Consider the following 21,021-nt stretch of genomic DNA (forward strand, 5'->3'; position numbering starts at 1 on the left):
ATAGTGTTATTTTGGTAAAAAATTAACTTAAAGTTGTAAAATAATAAGTTAAAAGTTGAAAAAATGTCTTTGTGAGTCCAAAATTTAATAAAAAATGTTGCTGATTAGTACAAATAGTGTTATTTTGGTAAAAAATTAATATAAAGTTGTAAAATAATAAGTTAAACGTTGAAAAAAATGTCTTTGTGAGTCCAAAATTTAATAAAAGTGTTGCCTGAATAGTACAAATAGTGTTATTTTGGTAAAAATAAGGATAAGCTGTGAAAATGTTTGACATAAAGTCAAAGTTTGGTAAAAAATAAACTCAAAATTAAGTTAAATAGCACACAGTAACATACATTTACTACCTAAATCAATAATCAAAGGGTCCTAGGTTCGTTACCCCGTGATAAAAGCAAATGGTGAAAACTGTAGACCCCGTCCCTAATAGCTCTCCCTTCTTCATAGTACAGATAAAAAAAACCTGCGCTAAAGCGTCCTGTGCCTTGGAGGCAAACCTGAGCGGAATATTAATTGGCGGCGGAAACCGCATAGCTTCAGAGATTTGACCCTTGCTGCGCATTCTCAGACATCCTTTGTTGTCTGATTGAATCCCTCCCCTGCCCTACAGTATTGCATAGCTTTCCCCTGTTCTTGCGTACTGGTTAACCTTGAAAAAACCGGTTCTGAAAATCTACCGACGCGTTCTCTGATTGGTCAATCAGATTCTTCCTTTGTTCTGACGTTCTGACGTCATTTGACCTTGAACGCAGACTCCCCAAATTCCTTTCTCGTCTACCTGCGCGGAGTTCAGATTCTGAGACAGTATTCTGTCTGTCGTCTGAGACCATCGTGTTTCATACCATAATAACATACATTATTGCATAGTACTAATTAATAACGTTACATATCGCGGGTTCGAGTACCGGGACCGTCTTCTTTCGTACCATTACCACCTTTCATAGCGGTTCATAAACCATAGAAAACTTATTTTCAATACTATAAACATTAATTATTATAGTTTCATACATTACATACTTTGCAGTAATGAATATAAAAACATATGCATAGCATTTAGTACCTCTAATTACCTTTTATATACATATTTTTCATAAAATAAATAAATATATATTCATAAAAAGTTATAAACATGCAAATACATAAATGTAAAGTATTCTAAGTACATGCAAATGAATTCTAAGTACATGCGAATTAATTAAAACCCGTGCAAATTAGTTCTAAGTACGTGCAAATGAATTGCGAATATTAAATAGCGATTGAGCTTATCTCATTCAACTTCTACTCTCCTCAACCTTCCCAAATACATTTTCTTTACTTTACTGTGCTTTCCTCGACGTTTCGGTGTTTGGGATGTGCCGAAGCCGATTACAGATGTATGAAAATCGGCAGAAATCGACATATCGATATCGGCATCGGCAAAAATCCGATATTTCAACCGGTACAGCATCATTGTAGAGTTTTTGTAATAAAATTAATACAAACTCTCATTCAGAGGATCAACCTAACTCAAAATCAGAAATAAAACAGTACATTGCTGAACCAACTAGTCCACGTGACCAGGATCTGCCGTTGTATTGAGAATTCAAAAATTAGTATTCAAACCTGAAGCAAGTGCTGAGAAAATACTTGGGCATACCTGCTGCATCAGTATTCTGTGAATGAGTGTTCGGTGTTGCTGAACAGATTTGCGATAAGAGAAGAAGTAGCTTACTTCCTGAAGTGCTTCCAACAAAACTCGTGTTTCTGATGTTGAATCTGGTAGCAGTAAATTTCCAACATTGAGAACAGGAATTCATTTTGCATTTCAAAGAACTGCTTGTGTACTAATGTTAAATCTCTTGAGAATGAATGTTCTTCTTAAAAGGTTCACATAACCACTTTTTGTAGATGAAAATGTACAATCGCATCTCTTAAGAATATATATATATATATATATATACATATGATATGCAATAGAAATGTACATAGGAAATATATTTTTGTCATGCTGAAAATAACATTCCATTTCTGTTTCATAATCTTATGTATAGGAATCGGTTAAACGGTATCGGTTCCAAAAATTATCGGTGAGTTCATCGACATCGGTCAATTTTCAGCTTCGTCACATCCTTCACGTCCCTACCTATAATATGTTACGTATGGAGGTCAAGTATTGTACCTTGAAGGTGTTTTAATTCTATTTTGGCGAACAAATACTAATGGACAACGCCTGCTTTCTTGAAAGATACAGGAAGTCTTACGTATTAGAGTTGTCTGTTCTGAATGTTTGTTAAACACTGATGTCGAGTAGGCTCAAGAGCGTACGGTCATTCTACTATAGCTCTAGCCACGAAAACAGTCCAGTCAGGATCGGAGCTTCCCCTTGCCTCCTCAACACCCCTGGTCCTCCAAGGTTGCCACGCTTCTGCTAAACTGTTCGGTCGACTTCGCTCGTTGTACGTATGCGGTTGATTTCGTCGGATGAAATTGTTGCTCATTGGCAACACTGTAGGTGGGTAGCGTGACCTTGACTGGACTGTTTTCGTGGCGAGAGCTCTAACAAGTAAGATTCTCGCTCCTTTTCTCTCTGTCTTTCTACCTCTTTCATTCTTTCTGTCAACGTAATACCTGGCTCTATATTTTCTATATTTCTTTCCTTCTTAGGCTCTCCGTCTTTTTCTGTCCTTCTTTTTTCCCTTGCATTCTCCGTTTATCAAATCCTTTCTTACCTTCTCCATCTCTTTCTCTCTCTTTACTTCGCTATTTCATTATTCCTTTCTCTCTTTCTCCCTTCAATTTCATTTCCTCTTTCTAATTGTGCCTCTCAATTTATTATTTTCTCTCTGTATTGTTTATTATTATTAATATTATTATTATAGCTTGATTATATATGATTGATGCTTGGTTATATATTTTTCTCATGGAAAGTTTTTAAAAAGGAAGATACCTTAATATTCCTGTATAAAACGATAGTTCGTCCTATTCTTGAATATGCAAATGAATTATGGTTTCTGACTGCAACCAGTCACCTTCAAAAAGTTGAATCAGTTCAAAAACTTTTTATCAGGTTATTATGCACAAAGTTTAAAAAAAAATACTATGACCAACATTACTCTGAATGGTTATCACAGTTGAATATGTTTTCCTTAGAAGAAAGAAGAAAAATGAAAAGGATAAATTTTGTAGAGAAGATATTAAATTTCCAAGTTGACAGTGAATACTTTTTGAATAATATAGCTTATAAAATTCCCAGATATTCCCATAGGTATATCTCAATTCTCACATGCCTAAACAAGGCAAGAGGTTTAGTAGCTGATCTTGTTGAAACCTACAATTTGAATTTATGTTGATGTATAAGATTGTAGGATCCACTGTTTTATTTTATAATTGTGTATTCAATTTTTTTAATTTTGTATAACCAATTTTGACATAGTGATATACCTGGTTGTTTAATTGTTATCATCACTTCAATAAATATGATTATTATTATTATTAGAACAATACAGAGTTAATTGCACAATATTATATAAGAATAAACAATTATTAGTATCAGAGATATAATAGATCTCGTTGAAAACTGTAACTTGAAGTGTAAATATGCAAACTTGTTATGTTATGTTATTCTACAGCTTACGTATTTTATTCGTGTAACTTTGTACTTTTGTATTTGACTTAGTGCTGTATTAGGTTTCATACTGTGCTCAACACTTAAAATAAACGATCATTATTATGTTACCTACTAATTCATATCGTACTTTACTATAAAATAATTTCACTATTAGGGGAACCGGGGTATTGTTACTTATGCTTTGCTTATCTTCGTTCACATAACACAAATTCTCTCCCCCAGAAATTTTTGCTGAGGGATTCTTTAGGACGAGATTGTTGTTGGTGGACGACCCCTTCCACCCACCTTGGTATTCCAGGTTCCTTCCTTGAATATATCGAAGATGGCGCTACCTTGGCAGCCGAAGCTTATGAAATTTTCCCCCACGGGTTCTTTACTCATCTTTCGGAAAACTGGAACTCTGCCCAGGTGGAAAAGCAACGTGCTCAGAGCATGGGCTGCATTTCCAGCCTGCTTCCAATTTGGAAGAATGACAATTCCTCTAAATCGAGTCGTGTTGTTGGGAGGATATAAACCAAGTAGGTGAAACTAAAGTTGTAACTTTTATAATTGGCACGGTGACTTGGCAACAGTGATGTAATAGGAATTACTTACAAGCACAGTAGGATCTGCATTTTGATAGTATTAGCAATTACTTTTAAAAGACAGCGAATATCGGAATAAGGGTTTGATCAGATTTCGAATTTGTATGTTCACAGAATAATTGCTGCTGTTCAACAATTTTATGTTTGACAGTCTGGAACAGTGGCGTACGCAGAAGGGCTGAAACAGCCACCTCCGAAATTTTGAAAAAATCAACATTTTCAAATAAAACAAGTGAACAATTCGTGAAAAACAGAGGTAAATGCAAACCCTCATGACCCCCTATTGCTATTTTTGAGAGTGGAAAGTTCTAAAAATACGAAATATCTTATTGTGTATGCAACCCACTCCCCGCATAGAAAGCAGCTAGGTATATACTATCTATCTTTACAATTCCAGCCCCTCCCGAAAGAAATTCTGCGTGCGCCAGTGGTCTAGAAATGTATGGAGTTCTTTGCGAGTAGTCCTGCATCAGTTTGATTTAATCATCACATATCCTCATCGCCACGATTCGTCAATGTGGCAGGAAAACAACATTTAATAATAATATAATGCAAATTTGTCGCCTCGATGGTCTAAGCATTTGATAGATGGATCATAGTGGGACAATAGTTCTGTAAGCCTTGTTTTGTTGTGTGTGTGATTTCTTATCTATACATATACAAGACATACAAACACGTAGGTTCAAATTAACAATGTAACTTTAATGCCTGGAAGCCATTCACGTACATCTTACACACTGTTACTATAACAACCAATCAATAACATACTATAAAATACAAATTCTTCTTCTTCCTCTTATCCTGCGTCTATCATCTCCTCCTGGAGTCTCTTTTTTTGTTTCAAGTGCTGGTCTCACCATATCTATCAGGAGGTCTCCTAAGTCTATTCGATCTTCTGAGTGGTGCATGCCTAGCGTCTGTGTTTGGTTGGTTTTCGTTATCTCTTCCCTCCGCATCCTTAGGTCTCTTGCTAGCTCTTCTATCTAGAGTCAAAAACTGGTCCAGACCGAAAGGATCATCTTCATCTTTCTCGAAATGAACAGGTGTGCTGCTTGGTGCTCCACGGTCCGTGCCACCGAATTCCTTGTCTGGGACAAATCTGTTTGTTTTCATTATTTTCTCGAAATCATCTCCATACACAGCGTTGTCCAGATATCTTGATGGTCTGTAAATATGTTGGCTCAGAGTTCCTGCATCCCTCCAAGGTTTATCATGCAGGTTGTATGCTTCGTCATCTTCGTACCCACTGTCCAACCCCTTTGATTGGTTGAACAGCTTCTGGTCAAACTGGGTGTCGTCACTGGCCATGCTCTTAGCTGGCATTCCAATGGCATTCTCCCTGTCTCTCCGGAGCTTCGATCTTTTATGTCCCTCATATCGCAGTTGGTCACGTTCCCTTGATTCCTTATCTTTCTGGGTAAGTTTCTTCTCCAGCTGCGCTCTCAAACCTTTACTTTCCGGTATTTTTGTATTAATATCTGCGTTGTAATTTCGTCCGGACCCCGTATTTGTGAACATTATGTTACATTGTGCTAACAAGTTCCTCCAACCTGGATGAATACTGTCGAGCCATGAACGTCCAATCAACGGATAACGCAGTTCTTCTTCACACAATATAACCGGCAATTTATACAATACATCATTCAATGATAAATCCACTAAGGTTTGACCTTTCAACTTTAACGTATCATTATTCACGCCTCGTAACGTTAGTGAAGTAAATTGTGTTCGCCGATGTGGAAACAATTGTTTGAAAGACTTGTTATTAAACAGAGTAACCGTAGATCCAGTGTCTAGTTCACATTGTACAATTCGCTTATCAATATACAAATCAACTATGCACGGTTCTGCTGACACAAGAACATTAGTGCCATCTACAACTTTTGTTTTTGGCTTGAATCGAACGCTCCTTGCTTTTGAACGAGTGAGCGTAGCATCTTCCACTTGTGAATTGTCTGTGCTTGATGAAATAGTGCAAGTATTATCTTCTGGCGGATGCGAATCACTAACTTCAACGTGCAATAAAGACAAACCATGAAATTCGTTATGTATGTTTTGTTCAACAATAGCTTCTAAAGGTTTAATATTAGGCGTAGATATTTGATCACTTGTAATTGTCTTACTCGCAACTCCACCATTATTTTTCCTAAACTTGCATTTTACATGCCAATGACCTTTCTTTTTGCAAAATGAACATATCGAATATTTTGCTGGACAATGTCCAAGATCATGCCTTCTGGAGCATCTATCACATTCTTTAGTGCTCTTATAACTTCTATTCTGAGGATTAACAAAGTTTTTTTTGTGCGCTTGCGAGGACTGGAAACATGGTTTAAATTTCTGTGTCCCAGAAAATGCAACTAGATTAGGACTATAATCTTTTTCACGATGTATGAACATTTGTGTTTCCCGTTCAATTAATTCCATTTCAAGCACAATATCTTGAAATTTTGCTGGAGTCAATGTAGGTTCAGATAGTAATTTCTTTCTAATGGCGTCAGACCGAACGCCTACAATTATTTGCTCTACAATGGCTTCCTGTAAGTAATGGCCAAAACTACATTTAAGTCCTTGTTGCTTAACACGTACCATAAATCGTGTTGCATCCTCGCCGCTTTCCTGTATGCATTGCCTGAACTTAAAACGTTCCACATATTTGTTTGTTCTCTGGCCATAATGTTTAAGCAGATTGTCCTTGAGGGTCGAATACGTTTGCCGTTCGACTGGTTCAGGTGCAAGGATAGTCTTCAGCACTTTGAATGTTTCAGGTCCTATAACTGCAATCAGTATGGGCACCTTCCTGGCTTCATTAACATCATGAGCCAAACAAAACTGTTCAAACCTCGTTAAATAATCTTCTATTTCTTCCGAATCTGGCCGGAACTCAGAGAATAAATTCAAACCGAACATATTCATAATTGTGGTCAACTAAATATCACAATATCTTAAACACAATCCGTATCACACTGATTTAAACTTTGTTCTTGTACAATGTACAATTATTGTAATCTACGCCGTAGACACAATTTGTATCGCATTGATTGAACCTTACCCTTGTGCAGTTATTGTAAATAGTACACAAACCGTGTAATCTTGGTTCTTACCGTAGAAATTGATCAAGCCGACACAATTTCTCCTTGCATAAACCTATGCTGGAATGATGATCGTCGCGTACTCTTTCTTCGTGACGTCTTCATCCATACTTCTTCTTACGAAGAATCACCAAGAATATCCTGTACGACTGCGCCATAGATGTAAGCCTTGTTTTGTTGTGTGTGTGATTTCTTATCTATACATTTACAAGACATACAAACACGTAGGTTCAAATTAACAACGTAACTTTAATGCCTGGAAGCCATTCACGTACATCTTACACACTGTTACTATAACAACCAATCAATAACATACTATAAAATACAAATTCTTCTTCTTCCTCTTATCCTGCGTCTATCAAGTTCAACTACGCATAGCCACTTTCGACTAGCCGCGACGATGAGTTAAAACTTTAAGAAAGTGACGAAGGCACACTCACAAAGAATACCCCACAGTGGTAGCGTCGTTGCCTTGTAATCATGGGGTCCCGGGTTCAATTCCCGCTGGAGACACATAAGTGGTTCGGATCCCACTTTAAACTGTAGGTCCAGTCCCGATTAGCCTTCCTGTGCATAAAGCGGACTTAAAACACCGATCAACAACAACAAAGAATACCCATGACCGGGCTGGGATTCGAACCCGGAAACTTCGGTGGCGAGATAATTGTTTGATTGATTGTCCACTTTATGCACAGAAAGGCTAATCGGGATTAGACCTACAGTTTAAAGTGGGATCCAAACTACCATGTGCCTCCACAGATCGAACCCGGGACCTCTTGATTACAAGGCAATGGCGTTGACTTGACACGTTCTTTAGTCAAAAGAACATGATTTAATTAAAAGAGCAAATAATAAGTTCACATGAAAGACTCGAAAGCATTCGCGTGATGCCTTTCAGGGTCTGGGGTAATATATCTCTGTTAGTTCTTCAAATAAAAATCAAAGTTAAGTTTGCACTAAGGAGAAGGAAGTCTATTTTACTTCTTTGCAAACTAAATACTTATATGCCTAACATATAATCCATGTTACTCAAAGAAATAAAACTTTTCTTATAATTCAACTTGATCACTCTATTCAAAAACCCAGCCCGGGCTGTCCTTCTGTGGTCAAGTCTGTCCATATGGAATTGCTCTATTAAGTTAGTATATGATTCAAACCTGGGGTATTCGCCTTCTAGTTCATAAAAAAATAGCTCAGGAATTTCTCCTCGCATGGTTTAACATATTAAAATTAGATTAGTTTTGATTTATTGTACTTCACTTTTCTGCCACATTTGACTAATCGCGAAGGTGAGAATGGGTGATGATGGAATTGATGAGGAGGATGTTCACAAAGACTGCAGAGAGGTATTTTAAAAAAGGCTTCCTGCTAAATAGCAATGTCCTAATAATACGCTATCCTGCCTGATTAAATATTGTTATTCCTCCGTAAACAACCATTTACAAGCTTCTTTGTTCTGCCGTGCATGTACGAAATAACTGAAGATGAACAGGTGTGGACGCAGCTAGAAATCCCATGGTACTTTTGGTAAACAATCATTCCCAGCTGATGTGCAGCTTCCGTGAGACGCAAGCTCCACCCACATTTGTCATTGGTGGATTCTGTTGCTGAGCACGTGAACAGCGCGAGGACACCGCCGTCTGCAGGATAGGCCGTAGCATACACAAACACAGTGTACGCTTTTTGTTCGGTGTGTACGGAGTTATGGTTGCAAAAGTGTCTAGTATCGTGATCAGAACTAAGAGCATAATTAGCATTACTTGCTTGTATAATCATAGGATGAAACTTTGTATTTAAAATTATTGACAAGTTTTCAATATGTGGTGCTTAGTGAGTCAACCAAACGCTGTGATTTTAGAGGTGGAAGTGGATCCGAAGGCAAAAGGACAGGAGTGCTTGGAGAAGGTACAGATGCATTGCTATTTATTTCGTGGCCCAATTCAAAGATAATGTATTAGAAAGTAACATTTCTGACAGAAATTAGTAGTCACAGGTTTGAGTATATGTAAGAGTTAAGCGATTTGCGAAATCTAATCTGTGGGTAGAGATGGTCGAATCCATTTGTTATCTCTGGGTCATTGTTTGGTGCAAGAAGCACGACTACGTGACCCAAGGGATATTTGCTTGTACTTTTTGTAAAAACACAGAGGCTTGACCTACCTTATACAAACTTGTGCCGCATACGTGTATTTTAAAAGAGTATAGCTTCAGAAATGGAAATTATGCATTAGTTTCATGCTAATGGTAAGTTTTGTAAACAGCTCTGGAAATAAAATTGCATGCACTGCATGTTACGATCGGGACAATTTGTGACCGGCTGCATAGGTTGCCTTTATTCGGCCCATCTTTTCAAATACAATTATCTTACTGTAACACACACAAATCATTATTATTCACTTGCAGAATTTAAATTCGCCCATGTTCAAATATTAAATGTCCGTCATTTTTGGCGACGAGTTCGATTTTTGTATTATCTCATTGCTCTACTTTTCTGTAATAGTTATTATTCATTATGTTGGTCAGAGATAGACATCCGCAATTGATGTCTAGATAAAATATGTACTCTGCATTGCGAATTCAACCATACGTTTGATAACGAGAAAGAGCAATGTTGTAGAGTTGATTAACATTTTGATAATCACTGCTCTGTTGGGAATCTAGCACAATAATATTCCCACATTTGCACTCACGTAATTTGTGTACATAATAGAGTTCAATATGTCATTTCAGAGTTTATTTTCTACAAATACTTTCGATCTCTACATTTTAGAATCCATGTTAACATTGTTATTTTTGTATAATTTTATGTCTTCCTTCTGCCCGTTTTGGCTAATCAGGATGATGATGAATTTTGATTTGATGAACGTTCAATGGTATGATTGCGAGAGACACTTGACCAATGAGGATGCATGAACCTTGGTCTTGCAGTTTAGTGTAGGGCTTTGCTTGGTAGACATTTAAAAATAAATTATCTTAAGTGGGATGAGGAGTGAGTGGTAAAATGTTATATATGTGCATAATGTAATTAGATTTACACATAAATAAATCACCACCACTTCAAAGTCTTTTCAGTTACGTAACTTTCAGACGGAAGTGGCAAGCTACAAATGACTGAGTGGGGGAGGGGGTGGGGGTTCCCTGGAAGCAACATAGGCCCCTTCAATGTGTAAAGAAGCATGCATGAGTAGCATACAGGCTCCTTCATATATGTATATAATCATATATATATATATATATATATATATATATATATATATATATATGATGGCTTATTTGTTGTTTGCTATTACATTTATTTGTAATTTGCTTGTGCCATTAATCAACCTCTCATGGTTAACAGAAATGACAAAGAGTGAATGATGAGTTAATAGAATAATGTGTGAACACACACAATGATGTGTCCATACCCTAAAAAGGAGTCAATATAATGCTTTGGAACATGCTCTGCAAAGCACTGTATCAGATACTGAACAGATATTTGTGCTATTGCATTTGTTTTGTTGACAACATGTAGATCAATTTGCAAGTCACAATTTTTTTTAACCTTGATGGATCCATCCCTGAGACCTTCTGTAAACAAACGGTCTCACAGATTCGATGTATCACTCCGCGTCAGCTGATCCATGACTGCAATCATCTGCTGTTACACTCATAGTTCGCCGCACCTATTCATTTTATATAAGAGCCTCTGAATGTGAGAACCCGTTCTCAAAACATCAGACGAATATGCAGCCGCATACATTGTTACTCTCCCAGTCATTCTCTCTTTCATAACCCTTAAAACTGCAGACACTGACACACCACTGCACTGGGATACCAACTTAACCACTTCATTTACTGGTTTCTGAGGATACTACTGACAGAACGTTACATAAATATTGAGTACAATCTGTTTCTCACCCCTTTTCAAAGGCTGTCCTTGGTCCTTGCTGGTGTTTTGAAAACAAGCTCTGAGAACACGGAGACTTTACCTCACGCATAGAACTCGGCATGTTATTTTTCTAAGGCTAAGTCAGGCAATATTACTAAGTTGCACTACTTCCTTGCTGTTCACATGATTATTTTTAGAAAATAACCAATGTTATAAAATATCATTATGTACACAAATCTCTAAGCTCATTGAAAGTTATATTACTACAAAATGTTCACACTTATCTTGCCTTGCCATGTCACCAAGTTATTTTACAAAGTGCACTATATTTGGCAGAACAAAAATCGTTATTAGGATGCTTGTCAAAGTTTCCAACCGCAATAAATTTACGAACTTTTTGTCTTGTTTTGATCATCATCAATATATTTATTGGACTTACAGCAATGCATATGGCTGTTTATGCCCATTATATATTTTATTTACATAAGATACAATTTACGTAAAATGTACAAACAAATTTCAAATACACTCCTATCTATATCATCGGTAGAAATATACATTACCATGTTATATCATTTTGTCTAAAAAATGCAAGTAAAATATATTCAAAGAAAGAAGCCAAATTTATGGGAAATGATTACTGGTGCAAAGAGTTAATCATAAAGGTGAAGCAATAAGTAAAAAAAGAAAGAGCATTGGGTTTAAAGTGAGACGTCATTTGCTGCAGCGTATCCCATACTACAAATTTGCCATTGTTTTACCTTACGTAATGAATCCTGTAATAACGCTGGATTTTCGTGTGGATTATTTTACTTCTATGAGTTTGCAATGCTTTCTGCATGCAGGTGGTTTTGTTTACAGAATGTGTCAGGGTTTGTGATTTGACATATATTCTTATTTGGGGCATTCCAGTGCTACGTGTGTGACATTCACACATAAAATGTAAGGTTCTAGACTTGTAATTGGGTTAAATATTCATAATATACTGAAGTACTTTGTGGTGTCTGGTAACAAATGAAAACAAAAACTTGAGTATGATGACACAGCTTGAATATTAACTAAAATAACGTGTCATGTGTGTGATGCTGTAAAAATATAGCAAAGTTTGACTTCATTTGTCTGCGAAGCATATAGTGTTATTTACATGACTAGGAACATTTGGTACCCTTGACCCTCTGTACCCCCTACAGGAAGTGAAGTAAGTATCTTGCATGTTTTATGAAGATTTTTTTTGTTTATGGACATTTTCAGTTCATTTTAGCTCTCGGATATGTGTTATTGTGAAGTAAAGTGTGTCTGTTACTTTAGTGTGAAGCAGAACAGCTTGGAGCCTTCGTGCAAGTGAATATAGCACCCAAAACGATATTTCACAACAGCAGCTATAATTTTACGTGGTTAGGTTAGGATTGGTATTGATAGTTATTTTCGATGTGTCCTAACTTCTTTCGTTATTTTAGTGTTCATGCAAACAGTTTTTACTGACAAGAAACTGCGAACGTACTCCGAATTTGCAGGTTTTTTTTTACTTACACTGGCCATACTTTAGGATCAAATATCTCTGCTATTTGTGTTTCGTAATGCTGGAACCAATTTTATATTAAGTAAAACATTAAAACCTGTAGATTAAAAAGAAATTCAACATAATTCTCGAGGGGGTACAGTGGGTCATCGGCCCCGAACACATTTCATGGAATGCCCTATTTGCAATTTTAATGTATTTAACTTCCTATGAACTGTTTAGATTTAAATTTATTTCATTTTGTTGCAGGTATGCAGACATCTGGGAATATCGAAAGAGGAGGACTATTTTGGCCTCAAGTACCATGCAGCCAAAGGAGAGGAACTATGGTTGAATCTGAGGAACCAGATTGATCGGCAGGTGACTGGTCTACCACCTTACAGGTTTTCTCTTCGGGTGAAGTTCTGGGTACCTCCTCATCTGATACTTCAGGAAGCTACAAGGTAAGTTTCTTTTGTGGTAATTTTACAGATATTTGTGTTTGTGCAAGTGATGAGTTGTGAATCTAGTGCAGAATTGTGAGAAATTCGACCAGAGTAGATTGCAAAGTGTTTTGTGTGCCTTCAGGAGTTATTGTTATCCATCTGGTGTTTTACAAGAAAAGAAAACAAATATCTTGTTGACAGTACCTCTGTAAGGATCATATTGGAGAATTTTATCGTTATACATACCTAATTTTTAAAAGTTCAAATTCAGTCAGATATTTATTAGTTGGCTACACTACAAGTCTTTGTGCATTGTGTTGCCATCTCTTGTTAAACGTATCATTTAGTGTGCATATGCTGAAGTTGAAACTGTCTGAGAGAGTGAATTTGGCAACATTATATTGTGATCATGTTAAATTGTACTTCTATTTGAGTGTATTTTCACCTGGTGGTGGATCCAAGAACTAGCACTTGGGAAAAGGTCTATTCTGACCAACATTTGTACAGTTTTTATGACCAATGTCCAGGGTGCAAATTACTGGGTTCACAGGGTTAGGTGGGGGAACAGCTACATGCTGAGCCTCACTCTTTGATAAAGAAAATTTGGATTTTCCCCACCAAAACGTTCAAGGGAAGAGTTTTTGTTATAACTAGGGAAAGGAACTTTAGGTAAATAAATGTTTTTTCTGCGATAAGATAGAGACCCTCATTTTTGCCAAAATTCTGATCATATATGTCAACACAGCAATTTTTATTTTACATAAAAACACATATTTTCCAGTTTTCCGTATGTAAATACATATTTTGCGAATTTTCATTTTAAATACATAAAATCGCTCATTGACTTCATCTACCTCGAAATCCTCGAAGGAAAAATGTTTATTCTCCGCACCTCTTTCATATCGAGAGTGCTAGGTTTGTTTAGTCTTTGAACACCCTCGCTGGCAGACTTCTGGCACCTCGCCTACGATCCTATTGGGAGAAAATAGCTGTAAGTAGCTGGGGCTGGCTACACGTAACGATAGCAAGGCTTTTTAATGAAGCAATGCAGCTATTGTGGCCGGAAGGCATAACATTTGACAATGTTCTTCTCTTGACAGATGCTGCAGCTTACATGCAATAGGCCTTGCCGTTAGCTACCCCAAAATGGTGCACGTTAAATGTGTGGCTCATGCGTTGCATAGAATATGTGAAAAGATAAGAGCTCTTTATCCCAATGTCGATAAACTGGTTTCAAATGGTAAGAAAGTTTTTATCAAGTCGCCTAGAAGAATGGACATTTTTAAACAAAAATATCCTGAGGTTCCCCTCCCCCCTACACCTGTAGTTACGCGATGGGCACTTGGTTGGATGCAGATGTTATGCCCAGAACTTTGAAAAAATCGTATCTGTTGTAAATGATCTCGACAAAGAAGAATTCTGCAAGAACTGTTGATGGAGCCCTCCTTAAAAGTCGAATTGGCATACATCTCAACAAACCTGTCCATTCCTTCTAATTCCATATGAAAGCTTGAATCGTCCGCGAACACTTGGTTGAGATCATATGTCCACCTAACTTGTACAGAATTTTTTGGGAAAAACCAAGGTTTTCAAACTTTGTGCCAAATTGCACGTGTTTTGGAAAGTGAAGTAGAGGAAGAGGAAGCTTTGGAAAACTTCAGCGTTAGTGACATTTCGTGCTTCAAATATGCAAGAATTGTTTCTTGTGACGTGGAGCGATCTTTCTCACAATATAAGATGCTTTGTAGAGATAATCGTCACAGATTTACAATGGAGAATTTGGAAAAAACTATGGTGATCCACTGCAACTCTTCCAAAAAATAGCTCGCTAAGATGTAATCATTTAGAAACTAATTTCAGGTGTTTAAAATGCATGTTAGTTTGTTTTTGTTACCAAATGTTTTTATTTTTGTCACATATTTTCCTGTTTTTATCACATATTTTCAACATTTATGACACATAAAAAATAAATATTTCTGACTTTTTTAGCACATAAAGTTCCGTTCCCTAGTTATAACAATGAAGATAGGCAATTACTTTTGACTGCAGATATACTCTAAGGATAATATTGAAAATGCACACATAAGAACAAATAATAATGTCGGACTTTGTATGTTGAGCTGCATATTTCTGTTTTCTTCAAGTGCTATATACTCACACCACCAGAGATTCTTAGTTCAGTACCTGAGAGATTATTTATGATTGTTCTTCATAATTTTCATGCAATCGTTGTTCATCTTCATTATTACCAGTGGCCGAAAGCAGCATAAACAAAATCATCAATACATGGTATTTACAAGTACACTACTTTATTTCCCATTCTATGCAGGATTAGCAGGAACATCAACTCTGTTATAGTTGCTTACAGTGTAGTGGTGTGACTTTTTCAAAAGTGTTAATGGCCATCAGTACAACAATTATGCCTGCTAGACGTCATCATCCCCCTCTGTTTTTTTTTTCAATCTGCTCAGGAATTTAGTAACAAACACTCCTAGAAAGAACTACCAATCATGACACAGTTACCACGATAATCCAATGAATAGTCTGTCTTTGTTTGTTTGCAATGATGTGCAAAGAGGAAGGAGAACTACACTTTCCTCGGGTCAGCTTGACTTTGTGTGGTGAGCAGATGACAGAATTCCGCTCCTCCAGCGACAGTAAATGTGGAAGGGGTCCAGCTTTACGTACTACTGTTGCCAATTTAGTACCAGCTGAACACAAATGAATATCGGAGTTTTGAACTTGTATATTTTCTATGCTATACACATTACAAATATGAAACATATATAAAATGAACGAGTAAGTCACAAAGTTTCGTTTCAACGCATGCACAAAATTTATTTCCTAACTCTGCCGCTTGGGGGAGCCATTCGTAAAGATGGCGACTCCGGAGCGTAAGTCTTTTCGTGTGTTGGAACTCGCGAGGTCTAATTCAGTTGTTCATAGGGCATGTCGGCGAAGATTTGGACATGACCCACATCTGTGTGTTATGTGTGTTCAGTTTTCCACTTAGATGAAATGTGGATTCATCGCTGAAAATCACAGGACTAGAAAATCGTAATCTTCTTGATTAAGAATGATCCTAATGATAACAGCTGCAGACGGTACGGTATCATTTGGAGTCTTTTCCTTAACACTTTCCACACTGTCATTGTTGTCATTGCTAGTTCTTGACTCGCCCGACACACAGATTTTCTAGGACTGCGAGTGAAAGCCGTTCTGACGCTTTGCACCTTCTTGCCTGATACAGGCGGCCATCTGGAACTTTTACCTTTACCAAGCATCCTGTCGTCTTAAACTGGTTATACCACCTACGAATGTTGTCAGATTGGGGGGGGGGGGGGGTCAATTACAAATCTTCTCCTATATGCCCGTTGAACTGTAAAACTGAATTAGACCTCGCGAATTCCAACACACAAAAAGACTTACGCTCGGGAGTCACCATTTTTATGAATGGCTCTGCCAAATGGCAGAATTATGAAACAAATTTTGCGCATGCGTAGAATTGAAACTTGGCGAGTTACTCTTTCATTTCATATATGGTACATATTTGTAATGTGTATAGGTTAGACAATTTTCAAGTTTAAAACTCCGATATCCGTTTGTGTACACCCTGTATTTTGGAGCAAGGTTTGTCCAAATCACTAATCACACAGAGGAACTATCTTTTTGTATATTACGTAACTGGTTTCATTTGTAGTTAAATCCAGCCTTGCCTTTGCAGTCTACTTGTAGTTGCTTCACAGAAATAGTATCCCCATTTTAGGCGTGATTTAGCTCTTTTCTGCCAATCCAATGTGACAACCCTGGCATGTTCCGGGAGGCCTGACCGGTAACTGGCACCCTTGATAGTCATATGATGAATCCCCGTAGCACCCTTTGCCCCAAACTCTTCCCCCACTCATCTCTTGCATTGGCACCATCTCCTCTTGTTACCTCTTTGGGGTAGCAGAACCAGCCTCCCTGTTCGCTTCTGTCAGGTGCAGAAAAAGTGTTCTCTGTAGTATATACTCGACAGCAACACTGTTGGTTAACATATTTACCAATGTTGTCATTTTATTGAAACAACTTTTAAATTCTTGACATTTTGCTGTTACCTGCAGCAACTCTAGTTGCTTAGAATCAAGCCTGACTGACCGTGGTCATTGCTGCCATCTGCATGACATGGGCAATTTGTTCTTCATGCTAATGGTGAAGTATTATATGATTTGGCATTATCTGCTTATAAAATAGATTACACCAGTCAAGCCAAGGGTTGTCCAGTATAGAAATGAAAAAACAGCAAAGGGACTCAGCATGTGCTCCCTGATTGTATGCGGAGCGAGTGGCTATTTTTTTTAAAAAAATGCTGCCTGTGTGGTCAGTTCAATCTCTGGAAACAGTGTTAAGTGATTGGGGACTTGACCTATAAATCTACAAAACATGTTATGACAGGGAATCAAATTGTAATATACCATTGTTTTTCCAGACTGGAAATTTTTTTTACCATACAATATTTTCTGTGTTTTCCACACGAAACTTACAGACCTATATTGGTTACAAGGTAATATGTTGTTCTCTTTACTATTGGGACAGCCGTAGCTGCAAGTACAGATGTAAAGCACAGTGATTTCAATTTGAAACGTGATTATAAATGCAAGAATGGCCTCTGATTTCCAAGGTCATAGTTGATTAATGATTACACTGACATGGGGAGGCCACATTTCTTCTACAGTATTGCCTTAGAAATGTTTCCAGGTTTTAGTCCCAGTAACGTATCTGTGCACGGTGTGTGTCCATATCACTTATCCTTGTCCTGCACCATGGTAACATGCTTTGGGCTCTGGCTACGGGACGCCTACAGTTTGGAGTCTGCTTGGGAAAGCGTGACAACTTTTCTCTTGAGATTTTGGCCTGTGTCTGGGCAGAGGCGAAGAATCCAGTCATCGGGAGATCTGGCAATGATCAAGCAAGATAATAAAAATATTGCATTTAAAATACTTAGAGAAGAAGCATGAAACCACTCTAGAAATGCAAGAGATTCGCTGATAGCGCATCGAAATAAGGGCCCAGTTCTACCCCTTGTACTGAACCCTCCTGTCAAGTTTCCTATTGAAGGCAGTGGTGTTAGAAGCCTCAGCTCATCGCAGAAATGGTGTGATTCCCTCTGGTCTGTGCCGAACAACAGAATGCTTCCGAACAGGCAGACCTGGGTCATAATGCCATTTTTTTAGTCCCATCCCAATTTTTACAGCCGCAGCAGGATTTCTCTGGAGCCATCAAGATTATTCTGAGTGTCCAGTGGCGTCCTCAAGGAGGGGTTGGTGAGGGTCATAATCCCTGCTTAGGCTCAATATTTTCAAAGAAGAAAAAAAAAAGATCGTGAGAAGCAGGAAAAGATGGCAAAATGAGGAATGGCTACTAAAAAGTACATGTAACCCCCTGCTTTCGAAAATTCTGGGCACGCCACTGTGAATGTCTGCTATTTCCACTTGTTAAGAGGAAAAGCACATATTGAACGGTACGAAATCTGCTTTTCTTTATCAAAACAATAACTGGAAGCTGACCATAAAGGTTCTTACCTTTAAACACTACATTTGAGGTGTGTGCATTTCAGTTTCAATCATATTTAATCATTCTCATTGTATAGAATAGAATTATGTCTTTTGTAGTCGTAAGGTCTGTGATATGAGCGTTTACATTGAATTGGCAGCAGGGGCGCAGACTTGTCAAAATTATTGTGGGCTCTGATCACTGAGATAAATTAATGAATGACTCACTCCCTCCCTTTTTTTTTTAAGTTTTGGCCTCAGTCTTCGGAATCTTGTGAAAGCCCATGAATTCCTCAAAAATATAAAAATTTTAATTCACAGTTCGAATGCAGAATGTCAATTGTTCACATTCCTGACTTTTAATATCTGCTACCACGGAGCGCAAAACAGATCTCCCTAATATATCAACGATCTCGTTCTGAGTGTCATGAGAGAGCCATTTGTAGTCCTAACGTCCCATCCACTCCCCTAGTTCATGCACATCGTCTTTTGAAACTCTTTAGTAAAAATGTTAACAATGCTCATAATTATATACTTACGTTAGTATATAGTAATAAGTCATGTGTTTTGCTGTCTCTGGTCATACCCCCCCAGTTTATGGTTTAGCGGTCTCAGCTCCCCAGCGTTGATGGTCTAGAACATTTCAAATATGTATTTAAAGTTAAGTTTATGTGGCACAATTCAGAGTAAACTTTACAAGAGAAGCAAAGTAATACATTAGATCCTCTTAAGCAAATTATCTGGGGGACTCTGCCCTTGCATCATTAACATTGGGGGTGCTCGAGCTCCCCCAAGCCCCATGGAGTCAGCGCCTATGATTGGCTGTGACCTTAGCATTTATCACAGAGAAATATTGTGCCCCCCTCTCTGTTATAAGATCGATGCTGACGTTTGGCAAATCTTGTGATTACTATGAGAAAATGTCACGCTTCGCCACCGTGTATGGGACTGGTGTCCACTTACCATCATGAGGAAATTGGAGGGTTACAAATGGGTAACGTGACCTACTCCTGTAAGCCAACGGGGTTGGGGTTCGTCGAGCTGATCTCCCACCTCTGGTGGTCGAGTTAATTGAATCAGGTGCAAGTGAGGTTATCACTTATCCTTATCGTTGTGATAAACCAAAGTGGCAGATATGCAAATACAAAAATAACCTTTGTGACATTGACTGATGGTTTTAATTGTGTATAAGTTGACTTTGTAAACTAGAGGAACTACCACCTTTTCGTACCTAATTAATTGGATTTTGCAATATTTTCATTGCCAGATATCTTGAAGTCTATTTTCTGGTTTTTGATTACCAATCCTGTTATCGAATGCTATTTTTAGGATTTTTGTAAATACATCTGTTAGGAAGAAAATGTGCTATTTAAAGTAAATGCAGTCGTTACAACCCAAAAGCTTCCATGACTACAATGTGACAGAAAGGATCTCGATACCTGGTGACAGCCCAAAAATTTTGGTATTGATTCGACATCGTACTGACAAATAAGGAGTTGGCTCTGATCTAGAAAACAGTGGTGATGGAAATCTATACACTGCCCTTGCATCACCGAAGCATGGCCACTTGATAGTCCTTAGCCCTCAAATGGCAGTTGTGCTATGTAGTGTAATTTTAAACAATGTCTGATTTGTGAGGGTGATGGGATGGGGATATATTCCAAAAACTATGTAGTGGATTTTAGTGTGTTAAAGTTAGTACATCATTGTCCACGTATGCATACTAATACAGAATGACCAGTTACAACTATTAAGGCATGACTGGACTTTTGGCCCATGCGAGCAAAGCAGTTTTTGAAATTTCTTTTACTTTTTCAAAACCTCGATGTTCCAAAATCTGAGAAATTACATTTGCTTAGAATTTCTTGTAGAGTGTTAACGTGGATTTTCATGTGCTTTGCTTTCGCTCTTGTCTAGATATTCACAATATTTTCGTGGCTACTTGAACCTATTCAGCTGATGCTCCGCTACAGAAAGACGGGATAAAACATCAGATTAATATTTCTCCAGTAAGGGTGGGTTGAGTTTTGTCACTTCCATATGCATATCTTCATTCGGGGCTCACACCAGCATAATTGTTGTAAATTTGCCAGTTAAGTAATTAAAAACATGTATTTGGCCTCACTTGATATTAATTGTGGTTATTTTATGTTGTCTTCTTTCATCCTTTTGGGTTGGTTGTGATGCTGAATAATAAACAGATGAAATTATTATGGGACAAATGCACACACATCCCCGAAGGGTTGAAATCTTTGGCTCCCAACAAACCACGTCCAGTTGTTCCCAAATCTATTATATTGGCGTGAGCAATGTTCAGAGGTTTCTTCCCTAAATCGATTCTTGATATTTAAGAACAAAATCATTCCATAGTCACAATATTAATGTAGGAGTT

At 37.6% G+C, this 21,021-nt stretch overlaps 2 protein-coding genes across 2 annotated transcripts in view; both read left to right on the forward strand.

Moving 5' to 3' along the window:
- Gas8 (Growth arrest specific protein 8) overlaps window positions 1-21,021 on the forward strand; it is a 335,305-nt gene that overhangs the window by 204,961 nt on the left and 109,323 nt on the right. The window lies entirely within an intron of this gene.
- Window positions 8,925-21,021, forward strand: part of dnr1 (E3 ubiquitin-protein ligase defense repressor 1) — a 38,288-nt gene continuing 26,191 nt past the window's right edge. The window contains exons 1-2 of the mRNA XM_083113470.1: window positions 8,925-9,188; window positions 12,923-13,116. Coding sequence (XP_082969596.1) covers window positions 9,102-9,188; window positions 12,923-13,116 — 281 coding nt within the window. The 5' untranslated portion in view covers window positions 8,925-9,101. The remainder of the gene's footprint in view (window positions 9,189-12,922; window positions 13,117-21,021) is intronic.

Source organism: Lepisma saccharinum, chromosome 27 (assembly GCF_977018435.1).
Source record: "Lepisma saccharinum chromosome 27, izLepSacc3.1, whole genome shotgun sequence".
NCBI lineage: Eukaryota > Metazoa > Arthropoda > Insecta > Zygentoma > Lepismatidae > Lepisma > Lepisma saccharinum.